The 23006-nt window shown below is 39.6% G+C and overlaps 1 protein-coding gene across 15 annotated transcripts in view; it reads left to right on the top strand.

The window, feature by feature from the left end:
* The window catches only part of TNRC6C (trinucleotide repeat containing adaptor 6C), a 416076-nt gene that overhangs the window by 319565 nt on the left and 73505 nt on the right, over positions 1-23006 (top strand). For 13 of the 15 annotated variants that reach the window (XM_088661614.1, XM_088661603.1, XM_088661613.1 and 10 more), the window contains 2 exons: positions 7567-7663; positions 9451-9472. In XM_088661614.1, coding sequence (XP_088517740.1) covers positions 7567-7663; positions 9451-9472 — 119 coding nt within the window. Of the gene's footprint in view, positions 1-112; positions 275-7566; positions 7664-9450; positions 9473-23006 lie in introns of those variants that run through there. The other 2 variants (XM_088661609.1, XM_088661612.1) reach the window with 2 other exon arrangements.

The raw sequence follows: 23006 nt of genomic DNA, 5'->3' as shown, positions 1-23006 counted from the left end.
ACTCCTCCCCCATTCCCCCCCCCCCCAGTGGGGACAGATTTGGAAAAAATGGTGGGAAAAGTTTCTCTTCAAATCTTTGTGTGTTTTTTTTCTGTGTCTTCCCATCTCTAAGCCTAACAAACAAACTGAACCTGCAGCAGAAGTTATGCAATTAGCCTTTGTTCTCTTGGAGCTCTCCTTCAGTTCCTGTGGGTTAAAGGGCTGCGGTGTAATACAGAGCTGTGAGGGTGAAAAACCTGCTATCCACTTCTAGAAACCTGTCATTATAATCAAGGTTAGCCTCTGTTGCAGTGATGTTCTTGACTGTGAGCTTCTGCTTTCTTCAGCATAAGTGTCTCTCTGTTGTTTGTTTCTGTGAGGACATGAAAGTTGCTTCACATATTGGGACAGTGTTAAGGTGGGTCATCTACCACTGCAGGGCACCTTGGAGGAAATAAGTGATCGTCCTTCCACAGCTAGCAGTTGAGGCACTCTGCAGCCTTCTTGAAGTGCAATGGAAAGGAGGGGAGAGATTGATGGGTATCATCAGCATATTGATGATACCACATTCCAGATGACTGAACAACCTTTTGCAGGGTTTTCATGTACATGCTGAATTTCATGAGGGCCAAGATGCATCCTGGTGGGACCTTCACATCCCCAAAGGCCATGAAATCAAGCAGTGAATGTTTCTTACCTTGTCAGGGATTGGATGCTGTTTGGAGGAAGAGAAGACAGGGGAGGGTTTTTCACATCTTGCCCTGTGATGTTGCCTAGGGAGTAGCATCAGGGGATACGAAGTGGTAAATGGGGCAGGGAAAGTAGGGGAATAAGGTATGTAAAGGACTGGAGCATTCCCTTCAAACCACTCACCATTCAATTTGATGTTTATTCTGAGCCAAACTTAGACATGAATGGATAACTTGGTGGCTTATTTCTAAAATACAACACAGTCAGATAAAATACTGTATATTCCTGCATATAAGACTACTTTTTAACCCAGGAAAATCTTCTCAAAAGTCTTATACGCAAGGTTGTATTTTTTATATGGCGAGTATATCCCAAACTCTATATTTTAACTGGAAAAGTTGGGGGTCGTCTTATACGCCCACTCGTCTTATACGCCGGAATATACATTAAAACTGCAGAAATGATTTTAACACAATCAATTTAAAAAACCACTAAGAGCCAGAAGTGCAAATACCTGCTGAAATCTAATTGTGGGCAACAAAAGAGCCAGGTGTACCTCTCTGGCTATAGCAGGTGGAAAATTCCCTATCTCTCCTACCCATTGCATAACTCACGTTTTCCTCCATGCAAATACAAGGGAAGCCTATCTTTTTACATGAACAGGAAAGGCTACTTCCCTGCCATCTTGCTGTACTCCATTGCTTGGAGTACTTTTTTCCTAGTTAGCCTTGCTTCTGGTATCAGGGTAGGTCTCGGAGAAAGCTGGACTGGAGCAAGGCAGAGTGGGTTAAAAATCATTTTTAAAAATTGTAAATGCTAAGTTTCGCTATGAGTCAATTTTAAATAACCTGCTGATAAGCATCCTAGCCCAACAGTTACTCTCTAAACCACATCCAAGCCTCTACCATATACCATACATTGAGTTAAAGGAGCCTTTTCTACACATATGAATATTGACACTCTACTCACCAAACCCAGGTCTTTCATAATAAGGTAACTGAGCATGATTTTATGGTCAGTAGTACACTTTATATAAATATTTGATTTCAGTCAGCTTTTTTGTTGCTGCCCTTCCACACGAGTTTCTTTTTATGTAAAGAACAGAACATCACCAACCCACACCCAAAATGTAAAGGGGCCAAAACATATGGATTGCTTCCCTACTACATCTAGTTCCATGCTTAGCCATCTGCATGTCATATTTAAAAACTAGTTCTCTCACTGGAATGCAGCAGAAGTGAAGAACTGGGATGGAGGGACATGATAAATCCTGTTTTCAAATCCATTTTTCATCATTTTCTGTTTTTCCTTCCAGAAGTGGTTAGTGGCGAAAATGAGCATCTGGTGAAGGAGATGTGCATTGGAGGGTGGGGGATTTGTTTGGGTTGTGACCTGTGCAGGGCAATTTCCTGAATAGATTTAGGGCAGTGGTTTCCATTTTCCTAAGTATTGCGGACCCCCTGTCTTTCAAAAGTCAAGCCATGGACCGCCTACTTTTGAAATGTTATCTCAGTGGTAGCTTTCATTATGTGACTGGTGCCCCAGACGCCCTGGGTGGGTTATGCAGATTCCCTACTGGGAACCACTGTTTAGGGGCTGGGGATCATTTACCTTCTAGAGCAGGCATCTCCAAACTGCGGTCCTCCAGATGTTTTGGCCTACAAATCCCATGATCCCTAGCTAACAGTACTAGTGGTCGGGGAAGATGGGAATTGTAGTCCAAAAGATCTGGAGGGCCGAAGTTTGGGGATGCCTGTTCTAGAGCATACATATTTTACCAGTGAAGTTGTTGGACTACTAGTATTTCTAAAATTGTCCCCTAGCAGCATGTTCACTTCACTTACGGAGGACTGCACAAGGGGATATACAATCACAGACACAAATCTAATATTACAATAAGATAAAATCCACTCAATCAAGTCTCCTAAAGTTGGAGGGGGCGATATCTGGAGAGGCATCCAGAACAACATTATTGAACTGCAGTTGAAAGAATAATTTGGAGAAACACTTAAGATATACAATTATTTGATTTTTTTCATTGTGTGATCTTTGAATCAGTAACTTTTAACAACTGATGGAGAACATGAGTTTCAGCCTTTTAAACGCTGTTTCAGTACTCATCTGGAGAGCAGGAATACCAGCGACAATTTTAGCAAAGGTTTTAATATCTTTGCCTGGTGTTTGTAGTAGTGAAGAATAATTTCTTTTTAAAAAATTAGAAAAGGCTAATGTGTTTGTAGGCCTTCCTTTGACCAGGACTTGCTTGGAATTCTCTCGCACTTTCAAAGTTGTCAGCTGCGCTGGCTGCATAGGTGTAATACATTTCATCTTTTGAAACACCCAACATCAAAACTGTCATGCAACCTCTCATTTTAATTATGAATCCCAGTCTTTTCTTTATTATCTGGCAGATTCCGTTATAGTGAAAGCAGGATATAGGACTACAACCCGCAAATCAATGGCTCTTTCCCTTCTTTTCCCTTTATGGAAGCCTTGAAAATGCAGCCTTTCTGCATCTATCTAGACTTGGAACAGAAAGGAGCCTTGCTTTAACACCCTTGGAGAAACCTCCCGAACACCTGCTTATGGAACAATTCATCATGAGCCAGTTACTAGATTTTCTTTTTAGGTTGTCTTCAACTACCATTGTAGCTGGAACTTTCTTCCAAGTGCCTTTTACACTGTAACATTCTCACTGCAGTGCGAGAAGGACACAGTTTCTGTGTTTGTCTACTCTATATATACATTCAAGGATTATTTTGTTGAAGACTGGTGCCCAAATTTTAAATTTTAAACAGAATATGAGGCTGGTAGTTATTGGGTAGATCCACAGTATTCTGTGGGATCAAAATTAAGCATTCATGTTTTGTAAATAAACTAGTATTTTTTCACCACTTTGTGAAGTTCATCTCCCCCCCCCTTTTGAAGTTTCATAGCTTTTGCCCATGGGTCATCAATTGATCATCCCTCATGAAACAGAATTAGACTAAAGGATAACAGTTGCACAACCCTTAGTTTGAAAGGATAACAGTTGTGTGTTGGTTGAGATCAACTATTTGGGGTGTGGGTGTGGGGCAGTATTTCTAGTGTAGCTCTCCTTCATGAGATGCAGTCAGTATGTGGCAAAAGTGAATCTTCTAATTTGTGAGAGATGGGGGGAAAGCACCCCTTCATACTAACAGACATGTGAGCCTCCAGCCAATACAGCAGAGGAAGAAATCGGTGTCATTTTTTTCCTGATAGCTTATTGCTGTGTAGATAGGTATGAAGTAGAGGTGTGTATTTGAGTGGTGATAAGTTACAGTGAAATCATGTCTTTAAAAAACCTAAAGAGTTTTCCTGTCCTCCCTCCCATCTTCTCTAGAGGATTAGAACAAAACCCTAGAACAGATTTGGGTGGAGGGGTGCAAGACAGAAATCCTTGCACTAATAGGATGACTTCATTAAACCCACAATGTTTAAAATAATGGTGGCCAAACTTGGCCCTCCAGCTGTTTGGGGACGACAGTTCCCATCATCCCTGACCACTGGTCCTGTTAGCTAGGGATGATGGGAGTTGTAGTCCAAAAACAGCTGGAGGGCCAAGTTTGGCCACCACTGGTTTAAAAGCTTTGCCGCACACCAGCAGTGACATTTGCCTTTCCTTATTTTGTATGAGCATCCAAATTGACAAGTTATGTGTATCTTTTTTATCACATGCCTTATTCTCACCACCACCACCCCTGGCTGTGCACTTTCCTTTACTTACTTGTAATGTGAAATAACTTGGCTTCATGTTAGAATTAGAAATGTGTCATTTGTAAAGGCTGTCTTAATTTGCTCCTTATGTCTGAGTGCTTTGTAATAAATTAATTTTTGTTAGAAACAAAACATTTTAGAATGAAATTTAAATTAATATACTTTAGTAGGAAAAATTCTTTTCAGTTAGTTCTCAATGAAATCTTCACTCAGGAGGAAGAGCTCTGCTGGATCAGGCCAAAAGCCTATATAGTCCACTGTTGGAGATATATGCAGAGTCAGACTCACTTGCTGGGAATCACTAGTGGAAAGTGCTACTGCACACAGGTCCTGTTTGCGGGTTTCCCATAGGCATTTGCCTGTCTAGTGTGAAAACAGGATGCTAATCCTGTGTGCAGTAGCACTTTCCACTAGTGATTCCCAGCAAGTGAGTCTGACTCTGAATATATCTCCAACAGTGGAGATAGAACACAGCCATTGTGGCTAGTAGCCGCTGACAGATGTATATCCCCTATGAATTTGTCTAAGCCCCTTTTAAATGTATCCTTCCTATACACCATGAATACCTTTATACACCTCTGTATTCTTTGCCTTACTTGCTTCTTTTTCTAAACTAAAAGGCATCAAATGTAATCTTCCCTGATAGGGGAGTTCCTCTAACCCAGGCATCCCCAAACTTCGGCCCTCCAGATGTTTTGGACTACAATTCCCATCATCCCTTACCACTGGTCCTCTTAGCTAGGGATCATGGGAGTTGTAGGCCAAAACATCTGGAGGGCCGCAGTTTGGGGATGCCAGCTCTAACCCCTTGATCATTTTGGTTGCCTTTTTCTGAATCTTTTTCCAGTTCTGCAGTATCCTTTTTTGAGGTAACTAGAACTGTACACAGTTTTCCAGGTGAGGTCTCGACAGCCACATTATGATTGTGACATTTTAATTTTCAATCCCTTTCTGAAATTCACAGCTGCTGGGCAGTCCCCCCCCCCCTGCAATAAATAAATGAAAACTTCAAGCTATGGTTTTCTTTGCAAAGTTTTTCTGTCCATACATTCACATTTTAACTCTCCAAGAGTTACTCTGTGATCCAAGTCTACGACTTTTTTCCTATGATTTTAGCCATGATTGTAACACAAACACACACACAAACACTTGTTCTTTTCCTGGCATGGCAAACTGCAGCCCCCCTACATTGCAGGTTGTCAACCTTCTATCTATTTCTTTGCTACCCTTTGTTCCTCCACAGGTTCTGTCACAGTTACAGTCTGAGTTAAAATATTCCCAAAACACAAAAGGCAAGGTTAAAGGTACTCTGGGAGCTGTAGTTCCCAAACCTCTTGATTGCAGTGTTAAAGGTAGTAAAAAAGACTACATTTTGCCATCTAAGGTGGATGGGAAACCTGTGGTCCTCCAGATGTTATTGGACTTCTCCCATCAATGCCAGCCAGCATTGTCAGGGGTGGTGGAAGTTGTAGTCCATCAGTATCTTTGAGCGCCACAGTCCCCATGTTCCTCAGTGAGTTACAAATAAATAATTTTAAAAAGAAGGTTTAGCTTCAAATTTGGCCACATACAGTGTGTGTGTGTGTGATATTTTCAAATTTCTGCATGAATATACTGTTCAGTACTCCCTATGTACTGTCCAAATACTCCCTTTAAAAAGCTTCACACTGAGGTTATACTTGAAAAAAGACAGATAATTAACTCTTGAACAAATTTCTGCTTCGAGAGAGGCTTATTTTTAGCAGAGTTTGTAGTTGCTGGCTGTGTAACAACATAATTCACAGTTCATTGATCTTGCTTGTACAGAACTATGGTGTAGGGTCAAAAGCTTCATCTGCTCTCACAATGGGTCAGGATTTTATATGCTGGATATCTGACACTGAGTAAAAATGACAGAAGAGTGACAGACTTCCTGCCTATTTTCTCAAATTTGCCAATTTACAAACTGTAGCACAGTGCCCATGAGAGAGATTGCTATTGTTACCAGCTGGAAAAGAGTTGGGAAATACGCTGTAACTGTACCTATTGAAAAACAGCTTGATGGTGCAGAAGATGTGTGAGTTTTTAGCATACTTAACACATTTAGCTTGATCTGCAGCCCAGTAAAACCAAAATTCTTGGCCTGAAATTAAATTGTAGATTGGATTGGGTTGCCTATGTGTAATTTTTGAACCCTCTCTGGAGATACAGTGTGATTGAACCTTGGCCTTTTTATTTTCAATTACTCATAGCTTAATATTTTAAGTACATATACAGAAAACAAATGGAGCTTAAGTGATATTTAAAATGTAAAACAGTATAGAATTCTTCAAAATAAAATTGTAATTCATTTCCTCACCATCACTACCTTTGTTCCATCAGCTACTTATCGCAATTGTAATGAAATGTTAGTCCTTCTGCATTTTAAGTGAAATTTGTACCTATATCCCCACTAAAGATGTCATTACTAGTTTTTAGCTGCAATTTTTGCTAATATGTCATTTATTAATCCCCCTCATACTATTTTTCTATTATTTATTAGGGTTAGGTTTTTATGGGTTCTTGCATCAGGTTTCTGAATATAGTGAAACTTTTTAAAAAAGAGTTTCAATATAGTGAAACTTTTTTAAAAGAGAGTTTCAGTTGTGTTTATATTAGTTTTTTGAGATCCTTGGTGTATCTTTAATGTTTCTCAAGTGTTCACTTAATAAGTTGTAGGTACTATATTCCACTCCCTGTATACCCCTAAAATATGCTTTGGAGGGTCCCCCAGTCATTCAGAGCAGATTTGGGGGACATGTGGAGGCCTGTAGTGGAATGGAGAGAGGAGAAAGAAAATCCCTGTTGCTTGAGACATTTGCTCTTCCTATATTTGGTCTATCTATGTTATGTGCAGAACAATAGAAGACGTATGGAACATACAGGAAATGCCTCTTGTAAGACTTGGAAATTTTGATTGCTTTTGTAGGGTTATTAATTAATGCCAATTCTTTCTAAATGTTGTTTGTTACAGTAGTAAAGAGTTGTGTGTAACTGATTATTATTTTTAATTAAAAAAATACACATTGTAGTATAAGATGCATTTAAATATTAGCAGCTTTGGCTATCACTCAGGCTTATTTACAGATTTGTGTAAAACAACCCTCTGTAAAACAGTTACCATTCTGCCACTTTAAACAGGGAGAAAGAACAAACACAAGAAGAGGAACATTTGATGGAAGAAAAGAAAAAGAAAAAGCAGGAAGAAAAGAAAAAGAAGGAAGGTGCTCAGAAAAAGGTTTGTTTGAATGTTTCTTTAATGATGTAATTTTCATATTTTAGGGCGATTTCACCAGGGTGTCTTGGATTAATTATTTGGATTTGCTTTTATATATAGTCCCATAGTCTGTGACCACTATTTGTAAAAGCTACCAAATTTTAGGCATATGTTTGGTTTTCTTCACATTTCTTCTAACAGCTAGAAATACGGTATACCAAGTGATCTATACATCTGTGGATCTAAGAAAATGCTTTTACTATAATTGGAATAGAAACCCCCATATTTATCTGGGTGGCGCTGTGGGTTAAACCACAGAGCTTAGGGCTTGCTGATCAGAAGGTTGGCGGTTCGAATCCCTGCGACGGGGTGAGCTCCCGTTGCTCGATCCCAGCTCCTGCCAACCTAGCAGTTCGAAAGCATGTCAAAGTGCAAGTAGATAAATAGGTACCGCTACAGTGGGAAGGTAAACGGCGTTTCCGTGTGCTGCTCTGGTTCGCCAGAAACAGCTTTGTCATGCTGGCCACATGACCTGGAAGCTGTATGCCGGCTCCCTCGGCCAATAACGTGAGATGAGCGCTGCAACCCCAAAGTCGGTCACAACTGGACCTAATGGTCAGGGGTCCCTTTACCTTTTAATGTACTTTAATGTACCCTTTATACTCATTTAATGTACTTGTAGATTGTACTGTAGATTCAAACCACCAACCACCTGATCAGCAAGCCCAAGAGGTTCAGTGGTTTAGACCACTGGTTTAGGCCACAGCACCACCCGCTCCTGTTTTACCTTATATATTTTCAAGATATAAAAATATTTCATTACTTAGTCTAATTCTTTCATTGACACTCTAAACTATTTTCATTGCTCAATTCATGTAATTATTTAACTGCTTGTGTGATTAGTGCCAAGAGTTCTCTGTAAATATACTGAAGTGCCTTATTTCATCATGTATCATTATGGGTGATATCCAGATTTCAAAGATTAATACTGTCTGTCTTAGTAGTGTCTGTATACATAGGTAGTCTGTAAATTATAACATATACTGTATCCAAAATAAACTTCGTAGCATATGTTCTGTACATTCATTTCTTAAGCAGTAAAGCAGTGATTTGTTTCATCAGACTAGACCTGTATATTGACTTCTGCTGCTGAGGGCCTATCTTTGCTTTCACTTTAAAGCAGAATCATGAGTTAAAATGAACAAACTTCTAGAGGAAAAGATGTAAGAAACTAAAATTTTAACTTTGAAATATAGTGGCTTCCCAAGTAGATTACACATTTTTATATGCATATAAGCACATGTTTTTCATGCCATAAACCATTGCAAATATGTGTACTTATATACATGCCTGTACCTGAGAGTGAGGATTGGTCACAGCTCACATTCCCCATCTATGTGCTCCTAAATGTTGAGATCTCTTAAGGAAGTCGTGTTCTGTGAAGCAATAGCTATGAAGTGATTGCTCTTTTGTGCTGAAGCCTAGTTCCTACTATTGTTTGGTTGCAGTCCTAAACACCTTACTGCTTGCATCTGTAAGACTTCATTCTGAATAACTTGTAGTGTTCAAGAAGAAACAAAGTAAGCACTATAATATACTTCAGGTGTTCTGCTGCCAGTAAAAGGCTATGGAAAAACAACAGCTCTGTCCTCTATTCTTTAAAAAAAAATATGGTGTGTTCTAAACTGCTGAACAAGCCATATTTGGTTATATTTTATATATGGTGTGGTTGATTGCAAGATGCTTTTCACAGATGTCTTCAGTAAAAAATCCTGCTACTAACAACTTTTTTTCTTTTTGTTTTTCAGGCTGCTGAACAAAAAACCAAAGGTAATTGAATAATTGATTCCTTATAAAATATTAATCACTTGCAATTATTTAGAATTGTCATTTCAATGCAGAATATAGACATTGAACTGTTTCATTGTGCGTGCAGTCTTTGGACTGTTGCGATATTGGTTTTAAGCTCGCAGACATATGCTTACTTCAGGCATCATGAGCATGTTCCTCCTCCTTCCCTTCTCTGGTTTGAGATAGCCATAGTTTGCCATGATGCCTGAATTGGGCAAACCATGGTTCCTGCTAACTATAGTTTGCATACTAGTTAGGGAATGAAACTTGCTTCAAAATGTGGTTTCAGTCCCTATCTTGGAGGCTTTGTATTTGAGCAGTTGACATCAGTACTGAGACAAATCTTGCTTGGATCACCTTCTCTGAGCAAAAGCTCTTCCTTACAGTCACTGGGGTGAGCCACAGAGATGAGAAGGATAATAAGGTATTTTCCTCTACTCTCTTAGCAAGGGACTGAAGGCTCACGGTGTTTCTTTTGTCATTACACAGCTGCTATATCTAAAAAGGCCTTGAAGCTTCAAGCCACATTAAAAATAGTAATGAAAATGCTGTGCCAGTAAAGGCACATATCTGTGCTGTGAATTAAGCACATTTGCGCAAGTACTGGTATATGCTTATTTTCTAAAATTCTCCTGCCAAACTGCTGGAGTGGACTTGCAGTTGAATTCATATGTTTTGCTGAAACATGATTCTCATTAGGTGACTGGGTCAGTCACAACCCTTAGTTCTTATTACAGTAAATTTAGAAAACCCTATGAACACCATCCTTAGTTCCTTGGGGAAGACATACACATGTCACAAACAACAGCTAGAACTAGCCTGTGCCTATGGTCAAAGAGGGCAGCACCCTTTCCGAGCAAGCCAACTCTCTGCCTTTTTGTTTTATCTATGATGCTATAATACTTGAAACTCCTTGCTCACATAGTCATAGGTGGCTTTTAAATTACCTTGTGTCTTGAGGTATACAGTGGTACCTCGGGTTAAGAACTTAATTCGTTCTGGAGTTCCATTCTTAACCTGAAACTGTTCTTATCATATCTTACCAGGCATTTTCAAGCATACATTTGCAGTCATGAGATTAAAAATGACCCCTACAAAGATGAACACTAATAATAATAATTCTGTACCCAGTGCTAGAGTCTATGTTTCTTCTTCACTTGCATAGAATACATAGAAATATACACAGCCCTGCTTCAGGTTAGCATTTCAGAGTGAAGTCAAGACTTGAGATCAAAAGTAGCAATCAGTGGTCCACCTGAAAGTCCCATTCTTACTGATTTGCCTCAAAAATATGGTGGAGGTTGACAGCCTTTTAGACTTGGAAGACAATGGAATGATTCTTTCCCGCTGCTCCATGTCAAGTAATTTGGGAAAGTGCCACTCACTATCACTGTCATGCATCTTTTTGCTTCATCATTACAAAGAAAGTGGGAGGAGAAATACTATTCATAAACAGGAATGAATCAAAAAGTTTCTGAAGATGTTCAGGCTGATCAAGTGAGGCGTTATGATAAATCTGTACCAGGGTGACTTCTTAGCCTCCATTGACCAATGGATAATCAACATCAAAATATTTCTCTCTCTCCATCTGGAACAGTAAGCTGTTTGTTTAGCTGGAACAAATAGTAGTTCCAGTATCCAGTCCTCCTGCTTTGTTTCATTCACTTCAGCAAACCTGTTGTCCCTTGATGGCAAAGTTTCAGGAACATGGCATTCTGGGTGACTCCATCAGGAAATTACAACTTGATAACCATGATAGTGGCTCTGTCTCTGAATCTTTTCCCAGCCCTGCCCAGTTTTCTTTAATTGATGGGACTTTTAGGAAGATGATGGGGCCAGCAGCAGAAGTCATCCTGAGAGATCCCAGTTAGCTTGGATACCTTTGTTCTCCTAACCTGATAGAAAATTCTGATTGATTCTTGGTTCTTCTCAAAAAATACTTTTATCTTTTTCAATAGGGACCCCTGCTGCATTTTTCTCTCTCTAATGAAAAACAACAACAGAAAACAGTTAAATTTCATACTGTGTTTTGAAAGAAAGCAGAATCGTATATCCTGTTAGGTATAGTTTGGTGTAAAATAACACCAACTACTGCTTACTTAGCCACATTGTCTCCTGTAGTCTCAGGAAGGAGTGACTGGTTAAGCAGAAAAACCTTCTTCCTGTATGTGGGTGTATGTGGCATGCTGCCAATTAAATATTACACAGGGGCCTCATTTGGCTAAATGTTTTCATTCATGGCATAGAATGTACAAACTATCCAAAATAAATATATGTACCGTCTTGCAATAGAAGGTTCTTTGGAAAAGATTTTCTGCTTTTGATGTTACTGTTCCAGTGCATAAGTGAGAGCTGTTTCAAGAAAGATTTACTTCCTACACAAATACCATAGCATTGCTGGATAACACTAAAGTTATATCCAGTTCAGCATTCTGTCTCCAACAATGACCAATCAAGTGACACTGGTGAGAGCCATTCTTTGATGTTTGTCTGCAGTGTACACAAGTTTAGTGTTAATATGAAAGGAACTTGCATGTGTCCAACTAGACACACAAAAGGTTCAAAGGAGCTAAATGTGTCATCTTTATCTGCTACAATTCTTAGGATTCATGTGTTGATTACTGCAGTCTGCATTTTCTGACATGATTAGTCATGCAGATATATAGTTCCCTGTTGGTTGATGAGATATAAAGCATATGCATTTTTTAAAATTTTATTCATTCATTCATATTTATGCCTTGCTTTTTAGCCAAGATTTGCTTCCAAAGTGTATTAAAATTCCAATCCAAAAAAACATGGAATATGTTAGGGATTCACAGAGATGTTTATGGTATCTATCTGCTTTCCACAGATAGTTAACCTCTTTCTTTGCTCTGGAGACCCAACAAATGACTTTCCTGCTTGATCATTTTCGCTGTCACATTATCATGAGTTGTTGGGACAATCTCTTCTATGTGATGTTAGATGACATTCTATAGTAGCCATGGCCAAATTCATTTACTTTCTCAGAGGGGTTATCATCCCAGAAAGGGGAGTGCACTCCAGTACTACTATTGATACCAGTATTCTGAATAGCCTTGTTTGCCTGACAACACCAGCAACTTTCTCCAGGTATGCTAGTTTGTGCCATGGAGAGTTATTATGAAGAACAAAAGCAGGTTTCTTATGACTACATAGAGCAATAACCCAAATGTTGTCATACAACCCAAATTAGGAGTGAGGAACCTGTGGCCCTCCAGATGCTATTTTACTGAAACTCCCACTATCCCTGCCATGTTGCCTGGGTCTGTTGGAAGTTGGATGCAAACAACATTTTGAAGGCAGCGTGTTCCTCATCCGTGCTTTAGGTCGTAAACTCTCAGTGTGGTTATGAAGCAAGCAAAGAGGCCAGCACTCACCACACCTCTTTAGACATGTGCAAAATGGAAGGAAAGAACACCTACCCATTGTCTAGAACATTCTCTAAGTTGCTCTGTGGGGACTGAAAACCCATGTGTCCATTTCACAGCACATGAAGAACAACTAGTTATAGATAAGCAACTTTTCTCACCCTTTTAATTAGTTCAGGTTGTGAAGTACAAATAAAAGAAAGTTCTAGTTTTGTTTGATCCATGGAAAGTCTGTTGAGTTTACTGCCCCTTGGGTTTCCTGATGGTCTTTGCAGAGTGATGGTCTTTGCAGAGAATGTTATTCATTTTAGAACACCCTCAACGTACAGGCTACTTACAAAGTAATATAAGGAACAAAAAAACCCAGAGATAGCAACTCTGTTGTAGTGTTCCCTCTTCTCCTTCGATGAATCTTACTTTTTCTTGCTACTAAGGAAGGAATACACTGGATGTAGTATAAATCTTCACTAAGGAGAGGTGACAAGTTGGGTACCATTCCAAAATTGCTCATCAGAGTTTAGCAAAATGTTTAAAATTCAGATAAACCCACAGACTGAAAAACGTGGGAATCACTTTTTGCCCTCCCCCTCTGGTTATATTTAAAGCTTAAAAGCTTTAGTCCCGATTCCCTAATGGTGGAATAGGAATAGTAGATTCAATAACTCAGCTCTCACAAATCCTCCGGTGATCCTGGTATAGACGACATCCTTGCCTTTCCCCACCTTTCCTCTGTTTTGTTTGATGAATTGAATTAAGCAAAATACTATGCCTGCGTTTCTTTGCTTTTCTAAGGAAAAGAAGCATTAAACGTCAGCGATTTGCTGAGAGGGCTTGCGAGTTTTGTGTCGGGCCAAAAGGTCATTCAGGAAAATCAATCTCACAGAATAGCACTGTGCTGGCTAGAATATAAATTTAGCCCAACTACTCAACAATAGTTGAGGTAGTTGTGATCAAGCTTCCTGCTGCTTTATGGTTATTTATCCGCCCACAGTGTATACTTCACTGTGCAATAAAAGACTTTTTCTGCTCTAATGTGCTTTGCCTAGTGCACTTTATTAAGCCACACCAGCTGTGATGTGCCCAAACAGTTGAAATTTTAGAAATCACAATGGTTTTAGAAAATTCATTTTTATTTTGGCATGGGGTAGAGTGGGGTAGGCTGAGATCTATGTACTCAGGGATTCTTGTCTATATGCAAAGGGCAACGTCTGATAGCTGCATCCCATAGTTGCAATATTTGAAGAAAGAAGATTGCTGTATATTGTGATATACAGGAAAGATTATTCTAGGCATGTTGCCATTTTTCAGGAGTGTTTATTTCATATTTCAGAAATACACTGGCCTTGATCCTGAGCACCATGGGCATACAAGGTCTCTGTATCTGGGAGACCTTCTGTATGTTCAGATTCATATGTGAAGTCATATTCCCCATGATAACAGGCATATTTTAAAAGGTGCATGCTAATAATTAGGACATCATCCTCTCCATTGTTCTCTACGCAGATACAGATATCAGAGGACTAATATACATTCACCATGTCAGTTGTGAAGGGTACATATGTTTGTAAATAGCTGTATTTTACAGTACAGAGATGCAGTGGCCAAAAAAGGCTCATATTTTAAAGGGAAGTGTGTTCGTACAAGGGTATGATCTCCACAGTTGATAGGTTGGGCGTGTCTCTTATAGTCCAGTACATATCAGATGCACAATTTTAAAAGAAGGTTTTTAAACAGATGTATCATGAATGTGCATAAATGTAAACACAGTATTTCCCTGAATAGTTTGGGTAAAGAACTCAAAAAGTGCTTGATGAATATTAAGCATATTTAGCTGAGTCCCTCTTGCAGGCAATGGGGGGGGGGAGGCAGGGAAATGGAGCATCCTAGAAGAGGGCATGACTTCTTAAAAAGCCTTCCACGTGGAAGCATTTGACATACCTCCTTTCCTAAAGTTTTTGAAGAAATGCAGAAAATAAGGGCCAAAGATGTTAAACATTTCTCCTTTACTGAAATGTTAACTCTTCTGTACCTTTAATGAAATGAGCATTGCATCTCCCCCGCCCTCTCTGAGTAACACCAGTATCAGCAGGATCAACACAGGCACAAGAATAGTGTGTGCTCCCTCTGCTGTTCGCAGAAGATTCCTCTTTTAGCTTGTTCATAAAGAATGGTTCTGATACGCAGGGTTTCCCTCTTCAATAATAGGATGCCAAGCTGTGTGGGGTTTCCCCCTCTTCTCTGTATCTTTTCCAGTTCTTGTGTGGTAACTCTGCACAATACTCATTGGTGTTTCCTAATGATTCCTGAGACGTGCCAATGACTTTTTGAACCTTGTCCACAGGGACTCCAAAGTATTTCTGTGGAACGATAATATGTAACTTGAACGCCAACATTTTGTACAAATTGGAATTTTAAATTTATTAATTTTATTTCCTTTTTTAAATTCCCCCTCCTCTAAGGGTGTTACATTTTTTCTGTAATTCTTTTTAAAGTTTGCTTTATATGTTGTTACTTCACATGTTCTTGATCTTTTCTGAGCTGCCCCTCTAAAATGTGTGTGAGAGAGATAGAGAGAAAGAGAAAGAGATAGAGAGATAGAGAGATAGAGAGAGAGAGAGAGAGAGAGAGAGAGAGAATATGGAGTCCACATCTTAAGCTTGAGAAAAAAATGTTTAAAACAGTGGTATTATAGCATGGATGAGTTGATTGAAACCAACTTTGCCCTATTCCTTGTCATAATTTGCTGTAAGCAGAGCTGTATCAAATGCAGACCATTCAAGTTAGGCAAAGCATGCATGTGTCTAAAATCAACTGTACAGAATTTTGAATGAATGTAGTAATAGCATAATATTATTAGTGGTTTTAATAAAACATTTAATTTATTTTAACATTGATGTAATAGAATCTGATTTACTGGGAGTGGCATTTAATTAATTTAATTCAATTTAGAGAGTTAACTCTATTACATATTAGTACAGAAAATTACCTCTGAACAGTCATTTCTCATTGGTGACATGCAATAAGTTAATTTAGCTCTGAGTTCGTTTGGGTGCATTGTGAGTTGTGCACAGAGTTGCCATGGCAACGGGTGCTCAAGCAAGAGCTGCCAACTAAAACAACAAATAGAATAAGCCAGCTCTGCACACTGGCACCATTGTTGTTAGTCTGTAAACACAGACATATGGATTCTGTTTGCTCTATGCCTGATTCTAGTCTCTTTGGTGTTTTTAGAGGAAGCCACTTGTTTATATGTTTATAATAGCTGGAGTTGCCCTGGAAGATTTAGCGAACATAAATTTGAAGGCTTCTCTGGTCATGTAAAAGAGTGGCTACATCTGCAAGAAAAACAGAAGGGTTCATTGTTATGTGTGCAACAAATTGAAAGGAGTGCTGCTGGTTTTCATCAACTCATTGATTGGAGAAATTTGTGTGTGTGTGTGTGTGTGTGTGAGAGAGAGAGAGAGAGAGAGAGAGAATGAGCAAGCGGGAGAGGGTAGGGTTTTTTTATATATAGCAGTTGAGAAATCTAAAAACTGCTGGATCTGCATTCCTAGTGTTCCTGAATAATTTAAATGCTGCTTCCCATATATGTCATTAATGTATGATGGCCCTGCAGACATAAAATTCTGTTAGGCTTCAGCTGAATTAATGAAGAGCTCTCCTGATACTGTATCATTCCAAGTTTTCAGTATTGAGCACTAGAATGTCTTTGGTTGTTTTTTTTTGTTTTGTTTTTTAAGAAAAGTGTACTAACCAGCAGTGAATGCTGGCCTTATTAGTGAGCCAAAGGAAACATTTTATAGTTCTGGACCATGTTCTAACATGCAAGAAGTATGGGCATTAACAAAACGAACAGATTCTTCTTTGATGTTAAAAAAAAAGGTAACACACATGTGAAGATGTTCCTATCTAGAAAATATTTTTTCTGTAAATATTTTTTTTATTTGCTTGTCTGTTGCACTTCAGCATTAATACATAAACTATTACATTAAAAAAGAAATAATAAGAATGCATCTTTTCATATACTTCCCCTCCTTCTATGGTTCCCTATCTATTCCCTGCCTATCCGCTTCTTCATCTTCTAAAATTTTCTCTCTCCCTCTCCTTATCTCATGTTATAACTTAATGCTACTGAGTTATTTAGAAACATATTATTTTGAAGTTTTTAAAGGGCAGAAGCATCATGAAACAATACATGTTATCTATTTAGTAGATGAGCTGCAGGCTATAACGGTATTTGAGTATTCTATTGTCTATAATTTTTCCCCCAAAAATATTTTTATTAGTTTCCCAATATTAACCCAAGATTACCCCAACTATACAGTTTATACAAATACCAATTAATTCCAAATTAATACAATTTAATTATATAATCCTTTATGGGTATTAACATAATATGGATAGAGAGTAGAGCTGAATGCACTGGTCTCAGCTCTACCTGCTCTACTGCTCCCCCATTTTCCACATTGGGGGCATCTCTGTGAAAGAGAAGTCTTCTGACCATGCATAGGTTATAGGGCTGGGCATGGATACCCCAATCCAATTTGTGGCCCTGAGGTGTAAATCCAATCTCGCCTGATTTGTTCCCGTTCCAGCCCTGTTTGGAATCCAGATTGCAATCTGGAAATCTTATTGACTAGTGTCATGAAACCAAATGGCTATATTAAAAATATATGCATATATTCACATAGGTGTCTGAACGTTGGAGACATGGTAGTTCCTACAGATGGGATAATCCCTGCCAAAGTTCAGACGGGTAGCTCTAGGACTAGCTAGCTTTAAAATTAGCTGTTTTCAAAAATAGATTAAAAAACAACAGGGTCTTCCCTGGGACTTCCATCAAAACTTTGAAAATATTTGAGGGTTTTTTTCAAATAATAATAAAAAAGGCTTGAATTCTAGGCACAGGCAAGCAGCATCAGGATAAAGATATGCATAAATGATAGAGAAATGATACAAGTACAGAAGTCATTTGAGAGGTAGATAGTTAGCAATGGGGGGAAACTAATGTTCCTTGGAGTTACAGAAGAGACCATCTCATTGCCAGCAGCAAGAGTAGATTGCCAGCAGCAAGAGTGAATGAGGGGGTAGAGAATAGAAATATTTAATAGTATTCACTGTGATTGGTAATGGGAAATAATAATAGTGACGATGATACTGAAGTCAAAAGCTTGGCTAATATGCCCACAAGATGTGGGTGGCCAAATAATAATAATTTCTTAGCAAAGAGCTACCCCACAACTAGGCTGTTAAATTGCTTAGCAGTTGGAAAGAACAACAACAACAATAAGAAAAAACTCAAGGGTATGGCTCACTGCTATAATAATAAAGTACTAGACTGTGTTATGTATTCACAATAGACACACAAGACTTAAGTACTAATAAAGACAGACACAGAAAACTGAATACAGCTGTAAATAAACCTTACCTAAAAACTAGAGCCAAATTTTGGAGGGGGTGGGATACTAAGACAAACTTTTTTGTTTTTAAGGATGGAGCTGGGATTTATTGGGAAAGAATAGAAAACAAACAGAAGCTGAACAAATGCCATCTCACTCCACCAAACACTTCTGGAAAGATAGAACTTGGAGAGTGTTGGGTAGATTGATAGCATTCTAGACTAGTCCTGCAACTCCTATTAAGGAAAGTCCTGTGATTGGAGAGTGTTGGGTGGTGTGAGATCATTCTCCCCCTCTCCCCACCTTGGCATATTCCTTATAGGGTGTTGTAATTAATAATTGCAACAGTTTGAAGCTGGTATGTTTGACTTTCTGAGCAACAGATCAGCACAGGTTGATTTGGGACAACTTGATCTGTTTTGATTTGTAGCTGCTTCAGCCTGATGGAGGCAGGGCACAAATTGACCGATTCAGCCTGATTCATTTCAGAACGTAGCTGAATCTGATGTTTAGACCTCATACATTGTCCTCATGAACTGGAACCCTGTACAATTTCTTCGTGTGTTTTCTGTTTCATCTCCTGTGATAGGCCAGTTATTTTTTACGGATTTCTTCAGAATCCTCTGAAAATTGAATTGCTTTGGCTGACATTAAAACATAGTCCATATTATAGCAGGTAATACATACCTATGTCCTTACCTTCTGCTTCTTGGTGCAAAGATGCGCAACATGTTTAATATAGTACACCATGTATTCTTTACCACAGACAATACAATTGCAGAGTTGTGTATAAGGTGCAGAATTCTCAGCATCCTGAGAAGTTCAGCTTTTGTTTGGGCTGTAAAGCAAACCTCTAAGTATTTTGGTTTTGTTGGTAGGTTTCAATATGTGAGCATGTTTGGCAGTGGAGGCACTGCTTAATTGCTCTGCATAAAGTCTTGCCTTTTCCCATAGCCGTCACATCTATGACAGCTCAACTCCTTGCTAATTTGGTATGTTTAGTTTGGAGAAAAGAGAATTAAGAAGTGATATGTTAGTCATCTTCATATGATAGTCATATTTGAGACATAGATAATGGAGTAATTCATTTCTATTGTTCCAGAAGGTAAGACCTGATCCTATGGGTTCAAATTACAGGAAAGAGGATTTAGACTACATATTAGGAAAAAGTGTCCTGATAATTGCAAGCTTCTTGACAGTACAGTAATACCTCGGGTTACGAACACGATCTGTTCCGGATCGCAGTTCGTAACCCGAAAAGTTCGTAACCCGAACGCGACCCCCCCCGCTTCTGCGCACGCGCACGCGGCGAAAACACTTCCGGGTTTGCGCAGTTCGTAACCCGAATTGTTCGCAAACCGAGGTGGTCGTAACCCGAGGTACGACTGTAGAACTGATTGCCTTGGAAGGTGGTGCACTTGTCTAACAGAGGTTTCTAATCAGAGGCTGGGTGGCTACCTATTGGGGCTGGCCTGTCCATGAGGCAAGCTAAAGTGACCACCTTGAGTAGCAGGATCCACAGGGAGTGCAGATTCAGCCTCTGAGGAATGCATCGCCCACTGCTACTGCCATGTTGCTAGCAGCAACTGCAGCACACTACTTGGAGGCCAGATCTGTCTTCTCCTCAGCAACCCCACTCCCAATGATGCCTCCACAGCGGCCTCTCAGTGAATAGGAGGCACTGCTAGTCTCCTCCCATCTCTATGGAGGAAATGGCAGGGTCTCCTGAGATCTGCACCCACCTTCCCAGTACAGCCATAGGATAAGGTTGATTTGATCCCTCCCGCTTGTTCCCGATATCTTCATTATTTCCTTCTTCCTTGGCCAGAGGGGTGGGGACCATTTTGTGGTCCATCTCAGGTGCCAAAATGCCTCAGGCTGACCCTGCTACCTATTGGGGAATCTCCAGTAGTAGATTTCTTGATTGGCATGGAGTTGGGGTAAATCAGATGTGAGGAATCTGTGGCCCTCCAGAATTTAGTGGACTACAACTTCCATCGTGGTTGATCATTGGCCATGTTGACTGGCCAATGGAACAATAGAGTTCAAAAACTTCTGGAGGGCTGAAAGTTTCCCATCCCTGGGCTAGATGATCTTTGAGGTTCCTTCCAATCACATGATTCTCACAGCAGATGGTAAACATGGAGCAATCTTGGAACCCAACTTCTTCACAGAAAGCCCCCCTCTTTCTCCATACCTAGTCTGTTTTCATAGAATCATAGAATTGTAGAGGGACCACAAGCGTCATCTAGTCCAACTCTCTGCAATGCAGGAATCTCTTTTCCAACGTGGGGCTTGAACTCACAACCCTGAGATTATGAGTTTGCATGGGTACTATGGAAATTCACTATTCTTTTGAATTCAAAACATTTAAAAAGATGATCCTGTAATTTTCGGAGCAGAAAGTGTGTATCTATTGGAAATAAGCAAATAATTGCTGTTGAAACAACCAGAAAGAAAATGTGAAAAGAAAAAGTGAAATATAGCAAAGTACCTATTGCTATCTTCATGTTTGGCTTCACCATGGAATGTGTCCCTTAGTAGAGTTCGAGGCTGAAAAATGTACCAGACACCTTGCTGTTGAGAAGCCTAATCTTATTGTGTTGCTTCTGAAGTGGTGCTGAAAAGTTTGAGACTTAATATTTGTATGATATCATCATACATGTGGAACTAGGCCAGCTTTGGTTCTAACCCGCCAATTCTACATGTCAGGATCATGTTGTGCTGGCCTGGAATGAGGTGCTGTGACAGGAGTGTCAAAGATGCCACCATTGTGTCATTACCTTTTGCTGGCTTAGATCTCTGGCCTTTTATATCTCTTTGAGTAAACTCAATTCCAGTTGCATGCCCACTGATACAGATGATTGCTCTGCTGATGGCAGAGCAGAATGCTGATCTTGGCAATGAATACAACAGCACTTGGGTGTCCTATGCCCCCGCCTTACAGACTGCTGAAGTACAAGGAAGTTGATGCAGTAAGTGATACGGCAGAAGACTGGAATGATACTTGGCTTGAGCTAGGGCCGATCACATTTACTATTTTTAAATTACAAATGAAACATTTTTTAAAATGTTGCCATTATGGTGATAGTTTCAACCACTACTTTTTGTTCCTTTTTTGCTGCCGCTATAGCAAAATTATGCTTGGTAGGTTTCAGCTGAAATGAGTATTTTGTGATGCATTTGTTTCCTCCTGTTCAGATACACAATTTCTTACAGCTTGCTGGGGTTATTTAGACCCAGCTTATAGATAGAATGTAGGGTTGGGAGTGATGGTCTTGGTTTAATTCCTTGGATGATTTTTTACTTGTAACCCACTCATGTAAAGAAGATGCTTGGGGAATGCAGACAACTAATTGTGTGAGTTAGCACAGATAGCAAAATGTCTACAGATGAAATAAGAATATTTACTGGTTGAGGTTGACTTCCAGCCCACAATTCCACATACAAAAGTTGATGTTACAGCACTGTGGAGCTGGCCTCCAGCAGTAGCTTCATTACAACTTACCATGGTGGGAAAACTGGACCGACTTTGTTTCCACAGCTGTTCTGGGGTACCTTGCTGCTGCCCCACCCCCACAGCATTTGGGGAAACAGCAGTGTTGGGAGGCTAGCTCCATATTGCTGCCTTTCCCTGGCAACCACTGTCTGGCAGTGGTTTGCTACCATTGGGACACTGGTTCAGGAGGGTGGGAAGGATGGGAATGGCTGCCTCACTTTGCCTTAAAAAGGCAGCTTTCCAGCCTTTACTGAAGAAACCAATGCTACTAACCTGCTTTGGGGCAAAATTGTCAGAATAGCTTCTAGTTTTGCAGTTTGCCAGATGCTGCTAGGAGACATAACTGATGAGAATGACGCCTCCTACTGGACTCACCTTTGCCTGTGGGTGGGCCTTACATCTTATTAAGTATTGGGGAACCCCAGCTCTAATTTTCACCACTGCATTTTTACCAGTTTCTGCACTCATTTTTCTGCAATAAAAGATTCGATATGGAAGATCAAAGTGGAGCAAACTGTAGTCTAGACACCATCTGAGGTGCTTAAGAGGAGGCCTCTGCCAAATTCACTATTGCAAGGAAAGGAGCTAACTAACTTCTGACTCACACAGACATGGGTTGGTCTGTATAACAAAGTTTTCCTGGCCCTCTCAGTGCTTTGTTTAGAATCTGTCTGTCCCTGTACATCAGCATTCTGAAGGGCTGTGTTAAGGATAGGTACCCATTTTCCATAACGACAGTTATTGATGAGGCAATAGGAAACATAATATCAGGACAGCTAAGCTAGTTAACAAAGAAAGAAATAGATAAGTTCTGTTTCCAGATAGCAACCCTGGTTCCATATGTTCTACCAAAATTCAATATAGATGGTATGATAGCAGCATCTCCAGGGATCCTGAAGAGATGCAGAAATAATGGGTTTTTAAAAGCCCAGTTTTAAGAGAGGCTGTTAATGTAGAAAAGTATACGTAAAAGCAAAATGTTTGAAGCTCTCAAAATTAAAGTGCAACACATTAAATGCTATTCTTAGTGTACTTGTATTTATATGCTTGAGGAAGGATAAGCAAGTCAGATTCAAGTGAAAATGTGTAATTTGTACTGAGTGTATGAAATGCTCCCTCTGAAAAATGTGATTTGTGACTCATTCATTGTAGAACCTATAAGTTACCATGGCTTCCTCATAAAACGTTGGTATCCCACTGATGGTTTTAAATTCTTTCTGGATGAC

This window comes from Zootoca vivipara, chromosome 2 (assembly GCF_965207765.1).
Source record: "Zootoca vivipara chromosome 2, rZooViv2.hap1.1, whole genome shotgun sequence".
Lineage (NCBI taxonomy): Eukaryota > Metazoa > Chordata > Lepidosauria > Squamata > Lacertidae > Zootoca > Zootoca vivipara.
Note: the sequence above shows the minus strand (reverse complement) of the source record. Positions and strands in the feature narration are given on the sequence as shown.